Source organism: Peromyscus maniculatus, chromosome 5 (assembly GCF_049852395.1).
Source record: "Peromyscus maniculatus bairdii isolate BWxNUB_F1_BW_parent chromosome 5, HU_Pman_BW_mat_3.1, whole genome shotgun sequence".
Taxonomy (NCBI): Eukaryota; Metazoa; Chordata; class Mammalia; order Rodentia; family Cricetidae; genus Peromyscus; species Peromyscus maniculatus.
Window position 1 is genome coordinate 21,490,019 of NC_134856.1, and position 16,340 is coordinate 21,506,358.

The 16,340-nt window shown below is 57.4% G+C and overlaps 2 protein-coding genes and 1 long non-coding RNA gene across 9 annotated transcripts in view; 2 read left to right on the forward strand and 1 right to left on the reverse strand.

Moving 5' to 3' along the window:
• The window catches only part of Rfx1 (regulatory factor X1), a 34,657-nt gene extending 26,275 nt beyond the window's left edge, over positions 1-8,382 (forward strand). For all 6 annotated transcript variants that reach the window (XM_042277440.2, XM_042277442.2, XM_042277444.2 and 3 more), the window contains 12 exons: positions 1,314-1,495; positions 2,079-2,198; positions 2,514-2,626; positions 3,696-3,814; positions 3,925-4,034; positions 4,121-4,272; positions 4,346-4,443; positions 6,106-6,255; positions 6,357-6,565; positions 6,752-6,905; positions 6,987-7,032; positions 7,156-8,382. In XM_042277440.2, the coding sequence (XP_042133374.1) occupies positions 1,314-1,495; positions 2,079-2,198; positions 2,514-2,626; positions 3,696-3,814; positions 3,925-4,034; positions 4,121-4,272; positions 4,346-4,443; positions 6,106-6,255; positions 6,357-6,565; positions 6,752-6,905; positions 6,987-7,032; positions 7,156-7,325 (1,623 nt within the window). In that variant the 3' untranslated portion in view covers positions 7,326-8,382. The remainder of the gene's footprint in view (positions 1-1,313; positions 1,496-2,078; positions 2,199-2,513; positions 2,627-3,695; positions 3,815-3,924; positions 4,035-4,120; positions 4,273-4,345; positions 4,444-6,105; positions 6,256-6,356; positions 6,566-6,751; positions 6,906-6,986; positions 7,033-7,155) is intronic.
• A 73-nt stretch (positions 8,383-8,455) lies between these two features.
• On the reverse strand, positions 8,456-16,138 carry Dcaf15 (DDB1 and CUL4 associated factor 15). 2 transcript variants are annotated; one of them, XM_006993085.3, is made up of 13 exons: positions 15,875-16,138; positions 14,153-14,250; positions 13,934-14,069; positions 13,354-13,460; positions 13,122-13,261; positions 12,869-13,039; positions 10,193-10,627; positions 10,014-10,105; positions 9,795-9,923; positions 9,631-9,716; positions 9,375-9,479; positions 9,175-9,290; positions 8,456-8,894 (listed from the first exon to the last, which is right to left on the reverse strand). In XM_006993085.3, the coding sequence occupies exons 1-13, from the start codon at positions 16,004-16,006 to the stop codon at positions 8,839-8,841; spliced, it is 1,803 nt and encodes a 600-aa protein (XP_006993147.2). In that variant the 5' UTR covers positions 16,007-16,138; the 3' UTR covers positions 8,456-8,838. The 2 variants fall into 2 exon arrangements, with proteins under 2 accessions (XP_006993147.2, XP_076427973.1); XM_076571858.1 differs by having other exon boundaries at positions 12,869-13,054; positions 15,875-16,033.
• On the forward strand, positions 14,518-15,644 carry LOC143273275 (uncharacterized). Its single transcript, XR_013051207.1, has 3 exons — positions 14,518-14,648; positions 15,234-15,339; positions 15,512-15,644. It is a non-coding gene; the product is annotated as an uncharacterized LOC143273275 (long non-coding RNA).
• Positions 16,139-16,340: the final 202 nt, after the last annotated feature.

Genomic DNA, 16,340 nt, shown 5'->3' on the forward strand with positions numbered 1-16,340 from the left:
ACAGCTCCAGGTTCAGTGAGAGATGCTTTCTCAAGAAAACAAGGTGGGGGTGGGGTGGGGCTAGGGAGGTGGCTCAGTGGTTAAGAGCACTGGCCGCTCTTCTGGAGGCCCTGGGTTCAGTTCCCAGCACCCACATGACAGCTCACACCTGTCTGTAACTCTAATTCCAGGGGACCTGACACCCTCTTCTGGCCTCTGTGGAGACCAGGCATGTATGTACACAGACAGACTGTAGGCAAAGACCTCATACACATAAAATAACAACAACAAGAACAAGGTAGGCAGCAGCCAAGGAAGACGTCAGCCGCCAGCCTTCGGTCTGTACACACGCGCTGCACAGCGCCCCTGTGTGCCCTCTCACATGAACACTGACACACACACACAAAAAGACCGTGACAGATGCCAGTGCACCTTCTCCTGCTCACCTGCTTCCCTGCTCAGCCCCATTTCCCTAACAGACAATGTTTGTGGCCGGGGGCAGTTTCTGCCTTTTTTTTAAAGATTTATTTATTTATTATGCATACAGTGTTCTGCCTGCATGTATGTCTGCAGGCCAGAAGAGGGCGTCAGATCTCATTACAGATGGTTGCGAGCCACCATGTGGTTGCTGGGAATTGAACTCAGGACCTCTGAAAGAACAGCCAGTGCTCTTAACCTCTGAGCCATCTCTCCAGCCCCCCCCCCCCCCCCCCGTCTGTTGTTTTTGAGACAGATCTCCCTGTGTAGTCCAGAATGGCCTCAGTTTCCCCAGTGTTGGGAGTTTAGGTGTGTATCACCATGTCGCCAGGCTTGCTCCATGGAATTGTAGATGTGGAGAGATGCCTGCCACAGTCAAAATACAGAAATGAGGCAGCAAAGGCTTCCCTCACTCCGTGAGGTCCTAGGTTCCATCCGGAGCACTGAGCACTGAGGAAAAAATGTAGAGCTGTTTCATCCTCAGAGATCTCAGCTGTTAATATTGACCCTCCTCTACCTCCCTTTCAACATCTTCAGCCCCTCAGGAGCCATGATCTGTTATCCGTCTCTATAATGTCACTTCTAGGTGGACTCTTACTCTGTGACCTGGGGAGGTTGGCTTTTCATTCCTCATATATTACCAACCTTGGCTTTAAGTAGCTGCAGGTGGCTAGTGGCATGTGTACTGGTCAGCGCTGTTCCAGAGGCTTTGAAAGACTGTAGTTCCTAGGAATACTGTGACAGGCTATGCGCCTTACGGCCGTCAGAACCACAGTGGAACCCAGGGGCAGAGCACGCAGCCAGTCTCCAAGGATGCCACGACTGTCAGCGCTGTCCTGCCCTCTTGTGTGCTCCAGGTCCAGTGGCTCCTAGACAATTACGAGACCGCCGAGGGCGTGAGCCTGCCGCGGAGCACCCTCTACTGCCATTACCTGCTGCACTGCCAGGAGCAGAAGCTGGAGCCTGTGAACGCCGCCTCCTTCGGCAAGCTCATCCGCTCAGTGTTCATGGGGCTGCGCACCCGCCGCCTGGGCACCAGGTCTGTCCCACCCCTCCTCCCTCAGCTGCCCTGGGCCCCAAGGGCATATGCTGTCTGCTCCTGTGACCCACCTCAACTCCAAGTGGGTCTGAACCACAGGGCAAGAACTCTTGCTCCTGCTCACTCCACTCAGCTCTACTTCCTGTGCCTACCTCTGGGACATTGCTCTGGCTGTGCCTTCCCGTTTCTGTACTTACTTCATCTCCTTACTCAGCTATCTCTTGGTGTCTGCTCATCTCTTTTCCAGTTAGTGGCTCAGGCATCATTCATTCATTCATTCATACTGTCCTTGGTGATGTTCTTGATCTCTTTGTCTCAGTTTTCTCATGTCTGTCCAAGCTATCAGGAACACCTTTCATAGGGTCGAGAGGAAGTGGGGTTACATGCTCAGTATAAGCACCTCGTATGCCCTTAGGACCAAGCTAAGTGCTTGCCTGGTATCAGACTCTTGCCACCTGGTGCCCTCTGCTTCCTCAGCTGAGCAGGGCAGCTTTCTCTGTCCAGGCCCTGAAAAGAGAGCAAAGCTGTGTGAGACCCCCGGTGTCCTGCCCAGCTGGTAAAGCACCTCTCCCCTTCTTCCCAGGGGCAACTCTAAGTACCACTACTACGGCCTGCGGATCAAAGCCAGCTCACCCCTGCTGCGGCTGATGGAGGATCAGCAGCACATGGCCATGCGAGGCCAGCCCTTCTCCCAGAAACAGAGGTAGGAGCCTCCTGCTCTGAGACGGAGCGGGGACTGCAGAGCTGACTGCTGTTTTACCTGACCATGCCCTAGGCCATCAGCCTGCCTGTCCCCCACCAGGTGACGTGCCCCTCCCAGGTGACCCAGCCACCCCTCCATCAGTCCTCACCTGCCACTCACCCCCCACCCCAGCCCATCCCTTCAGAAACCTAGTCCCCACACAGCTGGGCTACCCTCCCCCCCCCCCCCCCCCCCCCCCGTGCTAGGTGGCTCATCCCCCCTCACCCCAGCTGGCCCCTCTCCCCACCAGCCACCCCACTACCCCTTCCCCTCCAGGCTCAAGCCCATCCAGAAGATGGAGGGCGTGGCCAACGGTGTTGCCGTGGGGCAGCAGAGCACAGGGCTGGCAGACATCAGCGCCCAGGTGCAGCAGTACCAGCAGTTCCTGGGTGAGAGCCGATGGGCAGGGCAGCCTGCCTGCTGCCTCCGGGGACCCAGGAGGGCCACGGGGAGTCTGATGGACATTCAGGCTTGCTTCCCTCTGTCTTTGTGGGATTGTTCCATCCCCAGAAACCTTTCTAAGATCTCCCAACCCCGTTGTTTTTGGGGGGAGGGGTGGGCAGTTTAGACAGGGTCTCACTGTGTAGTCCTGGCTAGTCCGGAACTCACTCTGTAGACCAGGCTGGCCTCTAGCTCACAGAGATCCGCTTGCCTCTACTTCCTAAGAGCTGGGATAAGGTGTGTGCCACTATGCCTAGCCTGCCCTGTACTTTGGAGACCAGGTCTCACTGTATAGTCAGGACCGACCTGGAATTCATGAGCCTCTGCCTTGGCCTCCAGTGCTGAGACCCCAGGGTGTGCACCATCTTATATTCCTTTCAGTAGCCAGTGCTTCTGTGTACCCAGTGAAGCCTGGTGATGCGGAACCCCACACCGACAGGTAATGCCTCGGATGGTCCAACAGTGTCCACTAACATGACAGGGGATCCCATCCTTTTTGGCCTGCAGCCCTGTGTCCATGTGACTAGGATTAGTAACTGAGAGAGCCTGTGTGTACCCAGGGTATGTGTTCAGTTTCTACACACACTAAAGGTGACAAAGGGGGAACAAGGCCTGATGGTGCCCCTAACAGTTGCCAAGTCTCATGGCCACATGGTGGCACTGTGGCTTGGGAGTGGAGAAAGATATGGGAGATCAGTCAAGTGTGGCCCTGGTGACCATGTTAACCCTGAACTGCACCCCTGCGGTACTAATAGGGCCTTTAGACACCTGCTGTCTCGGCAGGGAGGCTGCCTGGACCAGGTGTCTAAGGACCAGTCAGAACCGTCACTCAGCAGGCCAGGCCAGGCCCAAGCACCTCCTATGCTCTGTGGAGGGGCCCTGGGGCCCTGGGGCCCTGGGCCAGGAGCTCACCCTGCTTGAGCCTCACCATGTTGGGAAGATGATAGGTGGACTAGGACCCTGAGGTAGCAAGAGAGGTAGGCAGGTGGACACGGCCTCATGGCGCCCTCCCCATAGATGCCTCCAGGAGTCTCCCTGATTTTGTTGAGCTGGACCTCCAGGGCAAAGTGCTGCCTGAGGGCGTCGGCCCTGGGGACGTCAAGGCCTTCCAGGTCCTGTACCGGGAACACTGTGAGGTAGGGCAGTCAGATGGTGAGTGAGTAGGTGGGTGGGCCAGCCTTGAATGCAGCCTTGGGCAGGAAGCCCCATGCTGCCCAATCCCCATCGTGAAGTCCTGTCCCTGCAGGCCATTGTGGACGTCATGGTAAATCTCCAGTTCACACTGGTAGAAACACTGTGGAAGACCTTCTGGAGATATAACCTTAGCCAGCCCAACGAGGCACCTCCGCTGGCTGTGTGAGTCCCTGGGGCTTGGAGGGGGTCACCCTTGCATGTGGGGGTTACACATGCCCTTGACTGAAGGTTGAGTGTGTCCCCCCCAGGCATGACGAGGCAGAGAAACGGCTGCCCAGGGCCAGTCTGGTGCTCCTCTCCAAGTTCCAGCCCGTGCTGCAGTGGACCAAGCGCTGTGACAATGTGCTGTACCAGGGCCTGGTGGAGATCCTCATCCCTGACGTGCTGCGGCCCATCCCCAGTGAGTGCCGTTGTCTGTGCTCCTCCCCAGAAGGCTCCCCGCCCACCCTGACCAGCACCCGCATCCTCCACAGGTGCCTTGACCCAAGCAATCCGGAACTTTGCCAAGAGCCTAGAGAGCTGGCTCACGCACGCCATGGTGAACATCCCTGAGGAGATGCTGCGGGTGAAGGTGAGGGGTGGCCTGGGCAGCCAGGCCGTAGCATTGTGGGGAGGTTTGTCTGCAGACCTGCTGTGTGCCTGTGAAGACTGTTTCCCTTCAAGGGCCCCAGGGCAGGCTCCAGGCATCATCTTGTACCGTATACCTTCTGGACCCATTTCTGAAAGGCTCCCAGGGTTTCAGCACTTAAAACATTATTTGTTTATTCATTCATTCATTTATTTATTGAGACTCACAAGAGATTCCCCTGCCTCTTCCTCCTGAGTGCTGGAATTAAAGGTGTGCCCCACATGCTCAGCAAGACTGTCTTCTGCAACAGCGTAGTGAACGGTGGTCCACACCTATAGCTCCTTCCAGTACAAGCTTTGGCTTCACCAGTCCAGCCCAGAGACCCTGTCTCAAAACAAAACCAGACAAATGGAAGCTCTGTTCTTGACTGAGGAAGAAGTAACTTAGCTGTCCAGAGATGTTTTTAATGTACAAGGAATTCAAACAGACAGCACCTGATTGGTGCTGTCCATCCACCAAGATGCACTTGCTCTGGTGTCTACTTCTGTTACCAAAGTGGTGGAGAGGAACCAGGGCTCCATGCACAGTAGGGAGGTAAGTACTCTACCACTGAGCTGCACCCCCAGCCCACACAGGCTGGGTGCCTAGAGTCACTCCTCACCTAGACAGAAAAGACAGGGAGAGCCCGCAAGAGTAGAGAGCGCAGGAAGCAGGCCTTGCAGTTGCCGGGCCTCACAGTCATTGGTCCGTGCTGTGTGCACTCTGAAGACTGAAGGCAACGTGGGTCCGTGGTGACGGAGCTAGGCCCTCACGGAACAGGTATCCGAGGCTGCTCTGATGGAAACAGTGACTACCCTTGCATATAGAGCTCAGTGGTACACCCTCGCCAAGTCTGTGCAGGGCCATGGGCTCAGTACTGGAGGGGTGCGGCTCTTCGTTGTGTCTTAAATTGAAAGTGGCAGGACATTCGTGAAGATGCGTACCTGTAATCCCAGCACAGGGTGAGACAGAAGGGTCACCTCGGTCCCGCCTGCACAGTGAGACCCTGCCTCACAGGGGAGAACCAAAAACCCCAGTAATTTGGGCTGGGGAGTGAATCTCAGTGGTAGAGTGCTGGCTTAGTGTGAACATGGACCTGAGTTTGATCACCACCACACACACACAGTAAAAAAAAGTGCCAGTCAGGGCCAGGGAGATGGCTCAGTGCATAAAGGTGCCTGCCTTCCACTCCCAGGAACCTGAATTTGATCCCGAGACCCACAAGGTGGATGCAGAGGACCACTACCACAAGATGTCCTCTGACTTTCATACGTGAGCCATCACACAAACACAAAATAAATAAAAAATAGCCAGCAGTGGTGGTGCACGCCATTAATCCCAGCACTCAGGAGGCAGAGGCAGGCAGATCACTGAGTTCAAGGCCAGCCTGGTCCAGGATGGCCAGGGCTACACCGAGAAGCCCTGTCTCGGGAAAAACCCAAATAAATAGAATAATAGCCCAGTCAGCGCAGTAAGCTGAGCGCCTGACCCACATCAGTACTGGAGGTCCTCCCTTGATCTCCAGACAGGAACGGTAACGCACACTGGTTTTTAAGAAAAGGCAACAGGTGAGGCTGGGCCGGGCGAGGTTTGTGTGGAAGGCACTAACCTACTGTCTCCGTGCAGGTGGCCGCGGCCGGCGCCTTCGCACAGACGCTGCGGCGCTATACGTCACTCAACCATTTGGCACAGGCGGCGCGAGCCGTGCTGCAGAATACCGCGCAGATCAACCAGATGCTGAGCGACCTCAACCGTGTGGACTTCGCAAATGTGCAGGTGAGCGAGCATCAGTGGGCATCAGTGGGGCTGGGACGGGAGGGAGGGAGGGAGCGACCGGGAGAGAAAGGAGGCTGAGCAGGCTGCCTGCTGCGCTCCAGGAGCAGGCCTCGTGGGTGTGCCGCTGCGAGGACCGGGTGGTGCAGCGTTTGGAGCAGGACTTCAAGGTGACGCTGCAGCAGCAGAACTCACTGGAGCAATGGGCAGCCTGGCTGGACGGCGTCGTGAGCCAGGTGCTCAAGCCCTACCAGGGCAGTTCCGGCTTCCCCAAGGCGGCCAAGCTCTTCCTCCTCAAGTGGTCCTTCTACAGGTGCGCGCCTGTGCCGGGGTGCTGGCTGGGGGGGATGAGACGGGGAACCCCAGTGCGTGTTAGGGAAAGCCCCCTCCAAGGTGTGCTCGTGAGGAGCGGTGGGTGGGTTAGGAAAGCCCTTTAGCTCACGGGAGACACCAGGGAAACAGCCCTGCAGGCCTGACAGTGTCTCGGTCACTGCCGCAGCTCCATGGTCATCCGGGACCTGACCCTGCGCAGCGCTGCCAGCTTCGGCTCCTTCCACCTCATCCGGCTGCTCTATGACGAGTACATGTACTATCTGATCGAGCACCGCGTGGCCCAGGCCAAGGGCGAGACCCCGATCGCAGTCATGGGAGAGGTGCGCACGGTGAGGTACTGACTGGGGATGCGGATAGGCTCAGGCCCTGGACTCCTAACCTTCTCCTCTGTCTTCTTCCAGTTTGCAAATCTGGCCACCTCGCTGAACCCCTTGGACCCTGACAAAGGTAGTAGTGCGTGTCCCCACCTAGGACCTGGGTTCCAGGGGTGGGGGCACCTGACAGGGAGGCCGGGTGTCCCTAGAAATTTCACAGCCTTTCGCTGAGCTGGGTTTGCTCCCTGTGCTCCAGACGAGGAGGAAGAAGAGGAGGAGGAGAGTGAGGATGAGCTGCCACAAGACATCTCGCTGGCTGCGGGCAGCGAGTCCCCGGCTCTGGGCCCAGAAGCCCTAGAACCACCGGCGAAGCTGGCGCGGGCCGACACTCGTGGCCTCTTTGTGCAGGCCCTGCCCTCCAGCTAAGCCCAAGACGTCCCTGCCCCCTCCGCCCACCCAACCCGCCGTTGCTGTCCCTCCAGGCCAGGGTCAGTCCCTCCAAGCCAGGGTCCGGTCCCTCAGCTTTTGTGGCTTCACTGTCACCCTTCCAGCCCACGAGAGCTGGAGAGGGCCCTGTGACAGGGAAGGCTGGGGAGCCTCCCCTCCCGTGGAGCCGGTACAATCCCGGGCCGGGCCGGGCAGAACTGAAGCTGCAAACCGTGACACAAAAGACGTGCCTTAAGGAGCCTGCCCAGGTGCCCCTCTCTCCCGCCCCAGCTCGCAGCCCTGTCCCCCACTACCACCCCAGAGGGCAGCAGGCCGGCCCCTCCCCTGCGAACTGTTAACTTATTCTGCTCTCTGGCTTTGCACAGCCTGCCTGGGCAGACCCAAGCCTGGGCAGGCGCAGGTGGGTGGCACCCGGGGACCCCCACTGTCAGCAGCAGCAGCAGCCCCACTGCTCCCCTTTCTTGGTATAAGTGCAATTAAAGCTGTGGGTGTCGCACCTTCTCCAGAGCTGGGTTCTCCTGGCCCCGCAGCCCAGAGAGGGGCATATTGTGAAGGGCCCCCGGCCTTCAGCTTCCAAAGAGGAGCATCCGGCTGGCTGCAGGGCCAGGTGCTCCAGACCTGAGGCCGCGCCCTGCGCCTTCCACCCTACCGGCTTGTGACCGAAACCTGCTCCCAGAGATGCTTCTCCTCCGTGCCGTGCCCCCGACCCCTGTAACTATTGTGTGATTAGTGAGTGCCGCTTGAGCGGAGTCAGTAACTTGTTGGTTTTTTTCCAACCATCATGGCCTTATCCGTTCCCGTTTTCTCAGTGTCTTCAATCTGTGATAGATGTTTATGGAAAAAAAAAAAGGAAACCCGGCCTACTGTATAGAAATCACTATTTTGTGTGCTCCGCGTGCTACAGCTTTCGGGGTGGTCCTGCACACTCCCCAGGGGCCTCCCTTCCCAGTGGTGAACGTACCCACGCGCGTGCTAGTCTAGTGTGCTGTTTTCTACCTTTTTGTAGTCTTTCTTAAAACAATAAATACTGCTGTGATCTTTGTCTACTGATGATTAGCAGGGCTGGGGGCGTGTCTGTGTTGAGGACAGAACGGGGACACCAGCCAGGCTCAGAAATAAAGCATTTAGTACATGAAGAACAAGGCCAGGTGGCCACAGGGTTCCCACCCCAGGGGAGGGAGGCCAGAACCACTGGGCCTCCCTAAGGGCTACACTTGCAGCCAAGGAAAGGGCCAGAGCACAGGAAGCAGGACTGGACTTGCTAGGGCAGGCCAGGCCTGAGGGGCTCCTCCCTCTGCCCTTTCCCAACTTAAATAGGCATAAATAAAGACACATCCAGACTCTTGGGCCACCAGAGGCTGCTGCTGCACCAGTCCCATCCCGCAACCTAACACTAGTGCCAGCTGTGGCCCCTGCAGGGCCAGCCCAGGAAGGCGGTCCTCTCCCGGGCCTGCGGAGGTAGTTGGAGTCAGGGTCCAGGGCGGTCCAGCCCTCACAGCACAATCCAAGTGTACCGCTCACTGTCTGCCAGAACCTTCAGTGAGCACCCTGCAGAGAAGGACATGCAGGACCATGATGCACTTGTCTAGTCCTGCAGACAACTTCCATGGGTTAACTGGACTCAGAAAGTTCCAGAAACAGGCTCCCTGATGATTCCTCCACCCCCTTTTCCAGCCATAGTTAAGCCCTCTGAGTAAGCCCACAGCGGCACGGCACTCAGATCTATGGCACCCTGCGTGTCCCGCATGCACACTCCCTTCAGCATGCCCTGGGATCCAGGGTAAGATCAGCATGCTGCCCTGCTGGGGCACTAGTGGGCAGTTCCTACCTTTGTGCAGCGCCTCGTTGGTCATCCGGTTCACATAGCGGCCACTGCTCTCTGGCACCAGCCACTTCATGACCATGTCCACACAGCTCTTTCGGTAGGAGCTCCAGACACTGCCGCTGGAGACCAGGCAATGAGTCAAGAGGAGCCTTTCCTGCCAACTGGCCAGGCTTCCCTGGCCACCCACTCTTGCCCTGCCTCACCTGGTCTGCCCTTTGACCTCGGTGAGGTCACCCACGCTGACTGTCTCAAAGATGCCGGTGCTGAGGTCCCAGGCCACCTTTAGACTGGTATGGTAGGTCTTTGGTCTGTGATGGTGGAGGACGAGGGTGGGCCAGTGAGTTCCTGCACTGGCTTGTCAACACACCAGTGACAGGATGGGCTCACCCTTTACACCCTGCACAGAAGGGGCTGGGTATGGCCACCATGTGAGGGTTAGCCAAGGGCCCTGCCACTTACCGGAGCTGGCCCTCCTCAGTGGGGGCTGGGAAGGCTAGGAGCAACAGGCCAATGTTGATCAGGACCTGGTTGGTTTCTGGGCAGACCTGGGAGTAGGCAGCGACGGTTATAGATAAGAGGTCTCTAGTGGGAACACCCCAGCCTCCTGCTGTACCTAGCCTTACCTCCAGGATAACTATGTCATAGTCACTGAAGGAGCAGAACTGGTGACCCCAGGTGGCATCATGACGGATGACCTCGTTGATGACATACTCGAAGTCCAATGTGAGCTGCTCCACCGTCAAGTATTGGCCCTGGGGACAGACGGCAGAGAGCCAGGGGTAGGTGGTGCCAACCACCCCACAGATCCTGGGTCACCCACGGCCTGCACAATGGCTACCCACCTGCATGTCTGTCCGTTCTCGCATGGGCCGTAAGTTGCGTCCACGGAGGTCAGTCACCACAAAGGGCAGGGAGATCTTGTCATCCTCAAACTCTGGGGAGGCAGGCACAGGGTAGGAGCAGGCCAAGGGTCCTCCTGGGACTGCCCCATCCCAGAGCCTGTCCCAGGAAGCCCCCTCACCATCCTCAGGTTCTGTCCCTTCCCCAGACTGCAACACATAGTGCAACTTGGTGTAGTTGATGTAGCCAGGCTCCGGGGCAGATGCCTCTGACGCAGGAGGACTGTCCCTGGGCACCACTTCCCCACTTGGGGCTGGTGGCTCTGAGGATGAGCGGCAGCAGCTACTTGAGGGCCCCAGGCCCGAGGGCAACCGAGCTTCCTCCAAGGTACCACCCTTGGCCTCTTTGGCCCTGCGGAAGATGTCAGCCACAAACTCCTTGGCCTTGGCAATGGCTGGTGAGGGCTCAGAGGCTCCAGAGGGCCGAGCTGGGGCCACCTCAAGGCCAAGGCTGGGGAAGGCAGGGGCTGCCTCAGGGCTCCAGGGTCCTGGAGAGCTGGGTGGGGCTGGGGGCAAAGCTGTGTGGTCATACAGGATTTGGCAGAAACTGCTGTCACCTGCAGGAAGCATGAAGGGGACATGTCACCACGGTTCACGGTTACTCTGAGCTGCCTCAAAGCCCGGATTATTAGAAATCCACCCGAAGGAGCCCCCTGGAGCATTTCCTGTCCTGAAATCAGTGTGAAACCCTTCAAAGGGTACGAGTTCAGAAACTACATACACTCTGAACACAAAGACCAGAGCTATGCAGACAGGCACTCATTCAAGACTTTTCAAAAAGTATGCTGGGAACAGAACCTGGAGACTTGACTCCACTGCTGAGCCACCCCAGCCTCAAACCTCGGAAAGGACACAGCAAACGAGGTGCACAAAGCTGTGCCCTCGGGGTTCAGTGTGCAGTGAGGACCGACAAGTGAGTTCTCACCATGCGGCCAGACCAGCTCAGGCAGACAGGCCACACTCAGCAGAGGAGCCTGGCAAGCCACCAAAGAGCGCCACAGCCCTCCCTCTAAGCAGCACCATGCCCCTCAGAGAGGCTGTTGTCTACGAGGCCGTGGGGGACACTTTGAGGAAAGAAGGATTACTGAAGATGGCTTGGCATAAACTTCCGGGATATGCTCAACTCCAGCTGAGGACAAGGCTGATAGCGAACCTCAGGCTAAGAGTCCCCAGTCCTGCTCGGGCCTCGTGTGGGAGGCTCATGGTCACCAGTCAGCTGGCACAGCCTTGGTAAAGGTTAGTTACCCTCCACAGTGACAGAGGTGCCCAGGCAGGCCTGGGAGAACTCAAGCTGAGCCTTAGGATAAAGTGCCCTGTCCTTTGCTGGGCAGCCTGGTCCCATGCACTCTACCCTGCCTCTTCCTTCCCCTGCCCCAGGGCAGCCATCTTAATGGGAATGCTCTTGAGTTCTCCCCAAATCAAAACAAAAGTAGTGCCCAGCTCTAGATTTCTCTTCTGTGTCTGTGTCCAGATGCATTGTGTATGTTGTGGTCTCTCTCTGGTGTCCACGGGACACTGACCTGACCCTGTTCTACCACAGAGAAGGCACCAGGAGGCCCCTTGCTCCCTGATATGGACCTGAACACACACCCGACGAATTCAGGCTTTCTCAGAAGTGGGGAGTCAGCAGGGCAGAGCTGTGGGCTCAGGCTCACAGGTCCTCACTCTATTCCTGCCAGCCAGTGACATCACACTACTTCCTAACATGTCACTCTAGCAAGACATGGAGAAATGGCTTAGCAGGTAAAGGAATCTGCCACTAGGTGTGCGGACCTGGATTCAAAATTCCTGGAACCCACATGGTAGAAGAGAATCAACTCCTGAAAGTTATCCTGATGTACATGGCACATGCATGTATACACAAACCGTGCACAGACGGAGACACACAAAGATTTTCTAAGTAATACAAAATTAAAACATGCCAGACATGGTGGCACACGCTTTTAATCACAGCACTGGGGAGGCAGAGGCAGGAGGATCTCTGTGAATTTAAGGCCAGCCTGGTTTACAAAGCTAGTTCCAGGACAGCCAGGCCAGGGCTGTTACACAGAACAATAAATAAGTAAAATGTGATTTAAAAATTAAAATTAAAACAAAAAAAGAAGACACCAGGCATGGTGATACACATCTTTAATTATAGCACTCAGTAGGCAGAGGCAGGGATCTTTGTGAGTTTGAGGCCAGCCTGGCCTACATGGTGAGTTCCAGGCCAGCCAGGGCTACAGAGACACTGTCTAACAGAAGAGACACCATGCAATTTGTTACTGATATTCCCTGACACCAAGGATGCATGCAGGGCGGGTACCACTGCCTATGGGGCTCATGGCACTGCCCACTGTCACACCATCAACACTGTAACAACATTGTCTCTCATGCTCACACTGTGACAAACTGTCCGAGAGTGCACTGCTTAGGACATAGCCCTGTCCTCTGAGCACAGTAACTGGAGTGCATCACATCTTCTTTTCTGTCATGCTGGGAAGGGAACAGAGTCCGTCCTACAGGCATGAGGTCAGTACCTGAGCAGTGAGTGCCTCCTAGGGACAGCAGTGCCACCTGCCCCGAGGAATAACCTCTAGCCCACTGTTGCTAAAGCAGCTCCTGGGCTGACAAGCTGTATTTCAAGTAGCTACAAGGCCATCACTGAACATGTCAGCCCCTGGAAAGTGCTAGTGCACAGTACGGGGGTGGGGTGGGGGTGATGCACCAGCCTCCCCCGCTCCCAACTATGTAACCACGAGACTTGACCCCTCTCAGCCAGGTCTCCTGGTCTGCCCTGTGAACAGAAACGGGCCTACCTGCTGAGTGGACAGAGACAGCGCAGGCCACCAGGGAGTAGCTGGTGTTGAGAAGCACCACCTGGTCCTTCTTGAGCTGGAAGGCGGGCTGGAAGGTGGGGAAGGGGTACACCACCTGGTATTTGGTGTGCAGCATGAAGCCATGCCGCAGGCACTGTGCGCTCGGGTCCCCTGCAGCAAGACACACTACAGCTCACTTGATGCCTGGCGGCGGGCCGGCAGCCATGCACCCCTCCAGGGCCCGATGCCTCACCTGGGTGGGCACGACTGGCATCCTGGCAGGCAGCACAGCGACCCCGAGGTGGCACAGCCACAGTGCTGATGTAGATGTCACGATGGTTCTCATCACTCATCATCATCATGTTCATGAGCATCCCATTGGCTGAGCGGGTACTAGGGGTAGCACACCCTCAGCCTGAAGCCCATCTAGGGCTACCAGCCCACCCTGCCTGCCCCGCGGCCACCCTGCCTGCCCCCAGTCTCACTTGAAACCAAACACGATGACCTTGGAAGCGTCGCTAGGCCACTCACACACAGTAAGGTACAGGTCGCTGTAGATCTCCTCATCCTGGAAGAGCCGCACCTGCCGGACCTGAGCAGCACGCTCAGTCAGTGGGAGGTTAAGCGGGGGCTGACCAGAGGATGAAGATCTACACCACAACCAGGCTACAAAAGAGCTCCCCTCACAAGTTGCCCAGGAAGGTCTGGGCCAAGAGAGCCCTGCCAGCTAGAGACACCTGACTGAATATATTCTCTCCTGGCTCCCTCTGGGTGACGAAGCCCATGTGCAACAGAAACGGAAGCAACACCCACCTTGGGGCAGGGGGCTAAAGCCACTATGCCAACCTGTGTGAATGTAAGAAATCTGCCCGCATCCCGCCCAGGCCAAGGGTGTTAGACGGGCTGTACAGGCCCCTAGAGCCAGATGAAATTACCAGTTTGAACTAAAAAGTCAGCAGCTCCACAAGGGCCACCCCACTGGCACATCACTGCCATTTTACACACAGCCTGCATGATGCAGGAGCTGCTGAGACCCTGCTGTCTGAAGGGCCAGCCCGGTCCTACCAGCTTGAGTTTGCTGTGGACGTTGAACTCCCACCAGTAGAGGTGGTATATGTAGAAGGAGAAGTCGTCATCCCCACTGCTGCTGGTGTAGGAGAGGACGTAGCGGCCACACTTGGAAAATCCCAGGAAGATATGGCTGTGGGCAGAACGGGCACAGTGGCCAGATGAGGACAAGCTCACAGCCCCACCTGCCACCTCCCAGCCTGGCCTCAGCCTCACCCTGCATAGAGAAAATCCTCGTCTACGATGTTCTTGAGGGACACGCAGACCCTGGGGGGCAGCTTCCGGAAAAGACGAGGTGAAAGCTGCCCGCTGATCTGGGGAGAAGACAGCCAGGGCTCTTCAGTCAAGTGGTTCCCTGCCTCCTTACCAGAGGAAGAAGCTGAGCAGCTTCCTCAGCCCACTGCTGGGGCAGAGGGAGACACCTAGGCCACATGACTTAACAAAGCACCCTAACCCCATCAGGGACCCTTGCTGTATCCCAGCCCTACCCCTGTGGATCCAGAGTCCTCCCAGCCTAAGCCCAACATCCTCTCCCTGTGGAAGGGTCCCCTCCCAAGGCCACCTGGCTCCTTCCTGAAAGCGGACCATGAGATAGTAGAGACTAGGATGCGGGCCATGCATTCATTCATTTGCCTGCTCTCAATTAGCCCACAAAGGGACCCATTTCTCTTTTTAGAATGTATTTATTGTGCAGGCTACAACCCACTTAGAGGTAAGGACAATTTGCAGGAGTCTGCTACCCCATTGCACTATGGGAGTCCTGGGGATCACACTCACATTGTTATCAGATTTGGTGGCAAGTACACTATGGAGCCATCTCACTGGCTAAAACCCCAGAACCCAAAGCACCCAGTATTCCCAAACTGTCTCCAATCCATTATTAGCCAAATCCTTTTCTTAATTAACTGCAACCTGCCAACCGTCACACCGTAAAACATCACCAAGGAAGGACCTGAGGAAACTTGACAGGCATACACTGACCACTGGGAAGCTATTTTGGCCTGCCTTCAAGAAGATAGTGGGAAGGAGCTGCATGGGAAGGGCTGGCACCTTGCCCTCAGTACATCTCAACCCACAAAGCGAATGGTTCTGTCGGCCAAGCCTTCCAGAGAGGGTATAACCCTTGCCCAGGGAGCGCCCAGGCTAAGGACAGAGCCACAGCCCTGCCTAGGGAGCACCAGTTAAAAAAGATGAGGCACAGTTTTGCCCTCACGCAGCTTCTAATTTCTAGTGCACGTAGCCAATCTTGTTCCACTGCTGCCCACTTAACAGGATATTCACATTCCTGCCCTTCCAGGTGTCCCAATCTGACGAGGGAGACCGAGCCCTGATCAAGCAAGCGGCTTCCACTTTGAGAAGTCCTGGCCCTACTCTGGAAACATCAATGAGTGAGGCAGACCCAGGTACACCAACTCCGGGACGGTCAGAGCTGGGACAGAGAGGGAGCACCAGGCACTGGATGCCGGGAGCCAGCGGCAGGGACTCCGCCACGGGGGTGGGGAGCTGGGCGGCAAGCTCCACTGCGGAGCGGGGCTTTGAAAAATGGGTCTCAGCAAGGGTCTCCCCTTCCTCCAGATTCCTCGGGAAGCCTCTACAGTAACCCGCGCAGCCGCCTCCATCCCCGCTCCTTCCTCCGTGATTCGCCCGGCCTCCTCCACCCGAGCCCCTTCCCCGAGGATCCGGCCCAGCCGCCCTCCTCCAGGCCCCCTGCAGGTGACGCGCCCAGCCTGCTCCATCCAAGTCACCAACCTCCGCCACCCCGACCCGCGCCCCGGCACCAGCCTCAGCCCCGCCATCCCCTCCTCATCCCCACCGCCCGGCCCGCCCAGCCCCCTCCCGGCCCCGCCCCCCACCTCGCCGCGCCGCCCTCCCTCGGCCGCCTCCCGCGTCCCCTCCTCCTCACACCCCGGCGCGCTCGCCTCAGGCTCCAAGCCTCACCTTGACCCGCTCCAGCTGCTTGAGGACGTGTTCCCGTCGCCGCCCCGCCGCCCGCTTCCCCCCGGTTCCCCCAGGGCCGCCGCCGCCGCTCCCGGCCCCGCTGTTCCGCTCCGATTTCGAGCTGGGCGCCATTTTCACCCCCTCCCTCCACTTCCGGAGCAACCGGTCCCTTAGCCCCGCCCCCTCCGCGTTCTGATTGGCCGTTTCTCCTCACAGCGGCCAGCCGGTTGGGTGACAACCGGCATTCTTGGCCTCTTCCCGCTACACCTGTCCATCAAAGCTATGTCGGCTTTTGGTTGGTAGAGATGGCAACAGCTCCCGCCTCACTCCCGCCCTTCATTAAGGATGAACCACTCAGAAACCATTGTGGCGTTCTTCGCCCAGAAAACTTTAAGTGAATAGGCGAAGATTCCTGTCAGGCGTGACGTTGACACGCCCCTGAGTGGGTTTCCATGGAGACCACTAG

Bases quoted from the DNA above. Each gene is read 5' to 3' on its own strand.
- Dcaf15 (XM_076571858.1), bottom strand. From the start codon at position 16,006: ATGGCGCCCAGCTCGAAATCGGAGCGGAACAGCGGGGCCGGGAGCGGC. The intron at 13,262-13,353 runs GTGAGACTGGGG...TGCTACCCCTAG, and splicing joins GTCATCGTGTTTGGTTTCAA to TACCCGCTCAGCCAATGGGA. The intron at 10,106-10,192 runs GTGAGGGGGCTT...CTGCCTCCCCAG, and splicing joins AGGGACAGAACCTGAGGATG to AGTTTGAGGATGACAAGATC.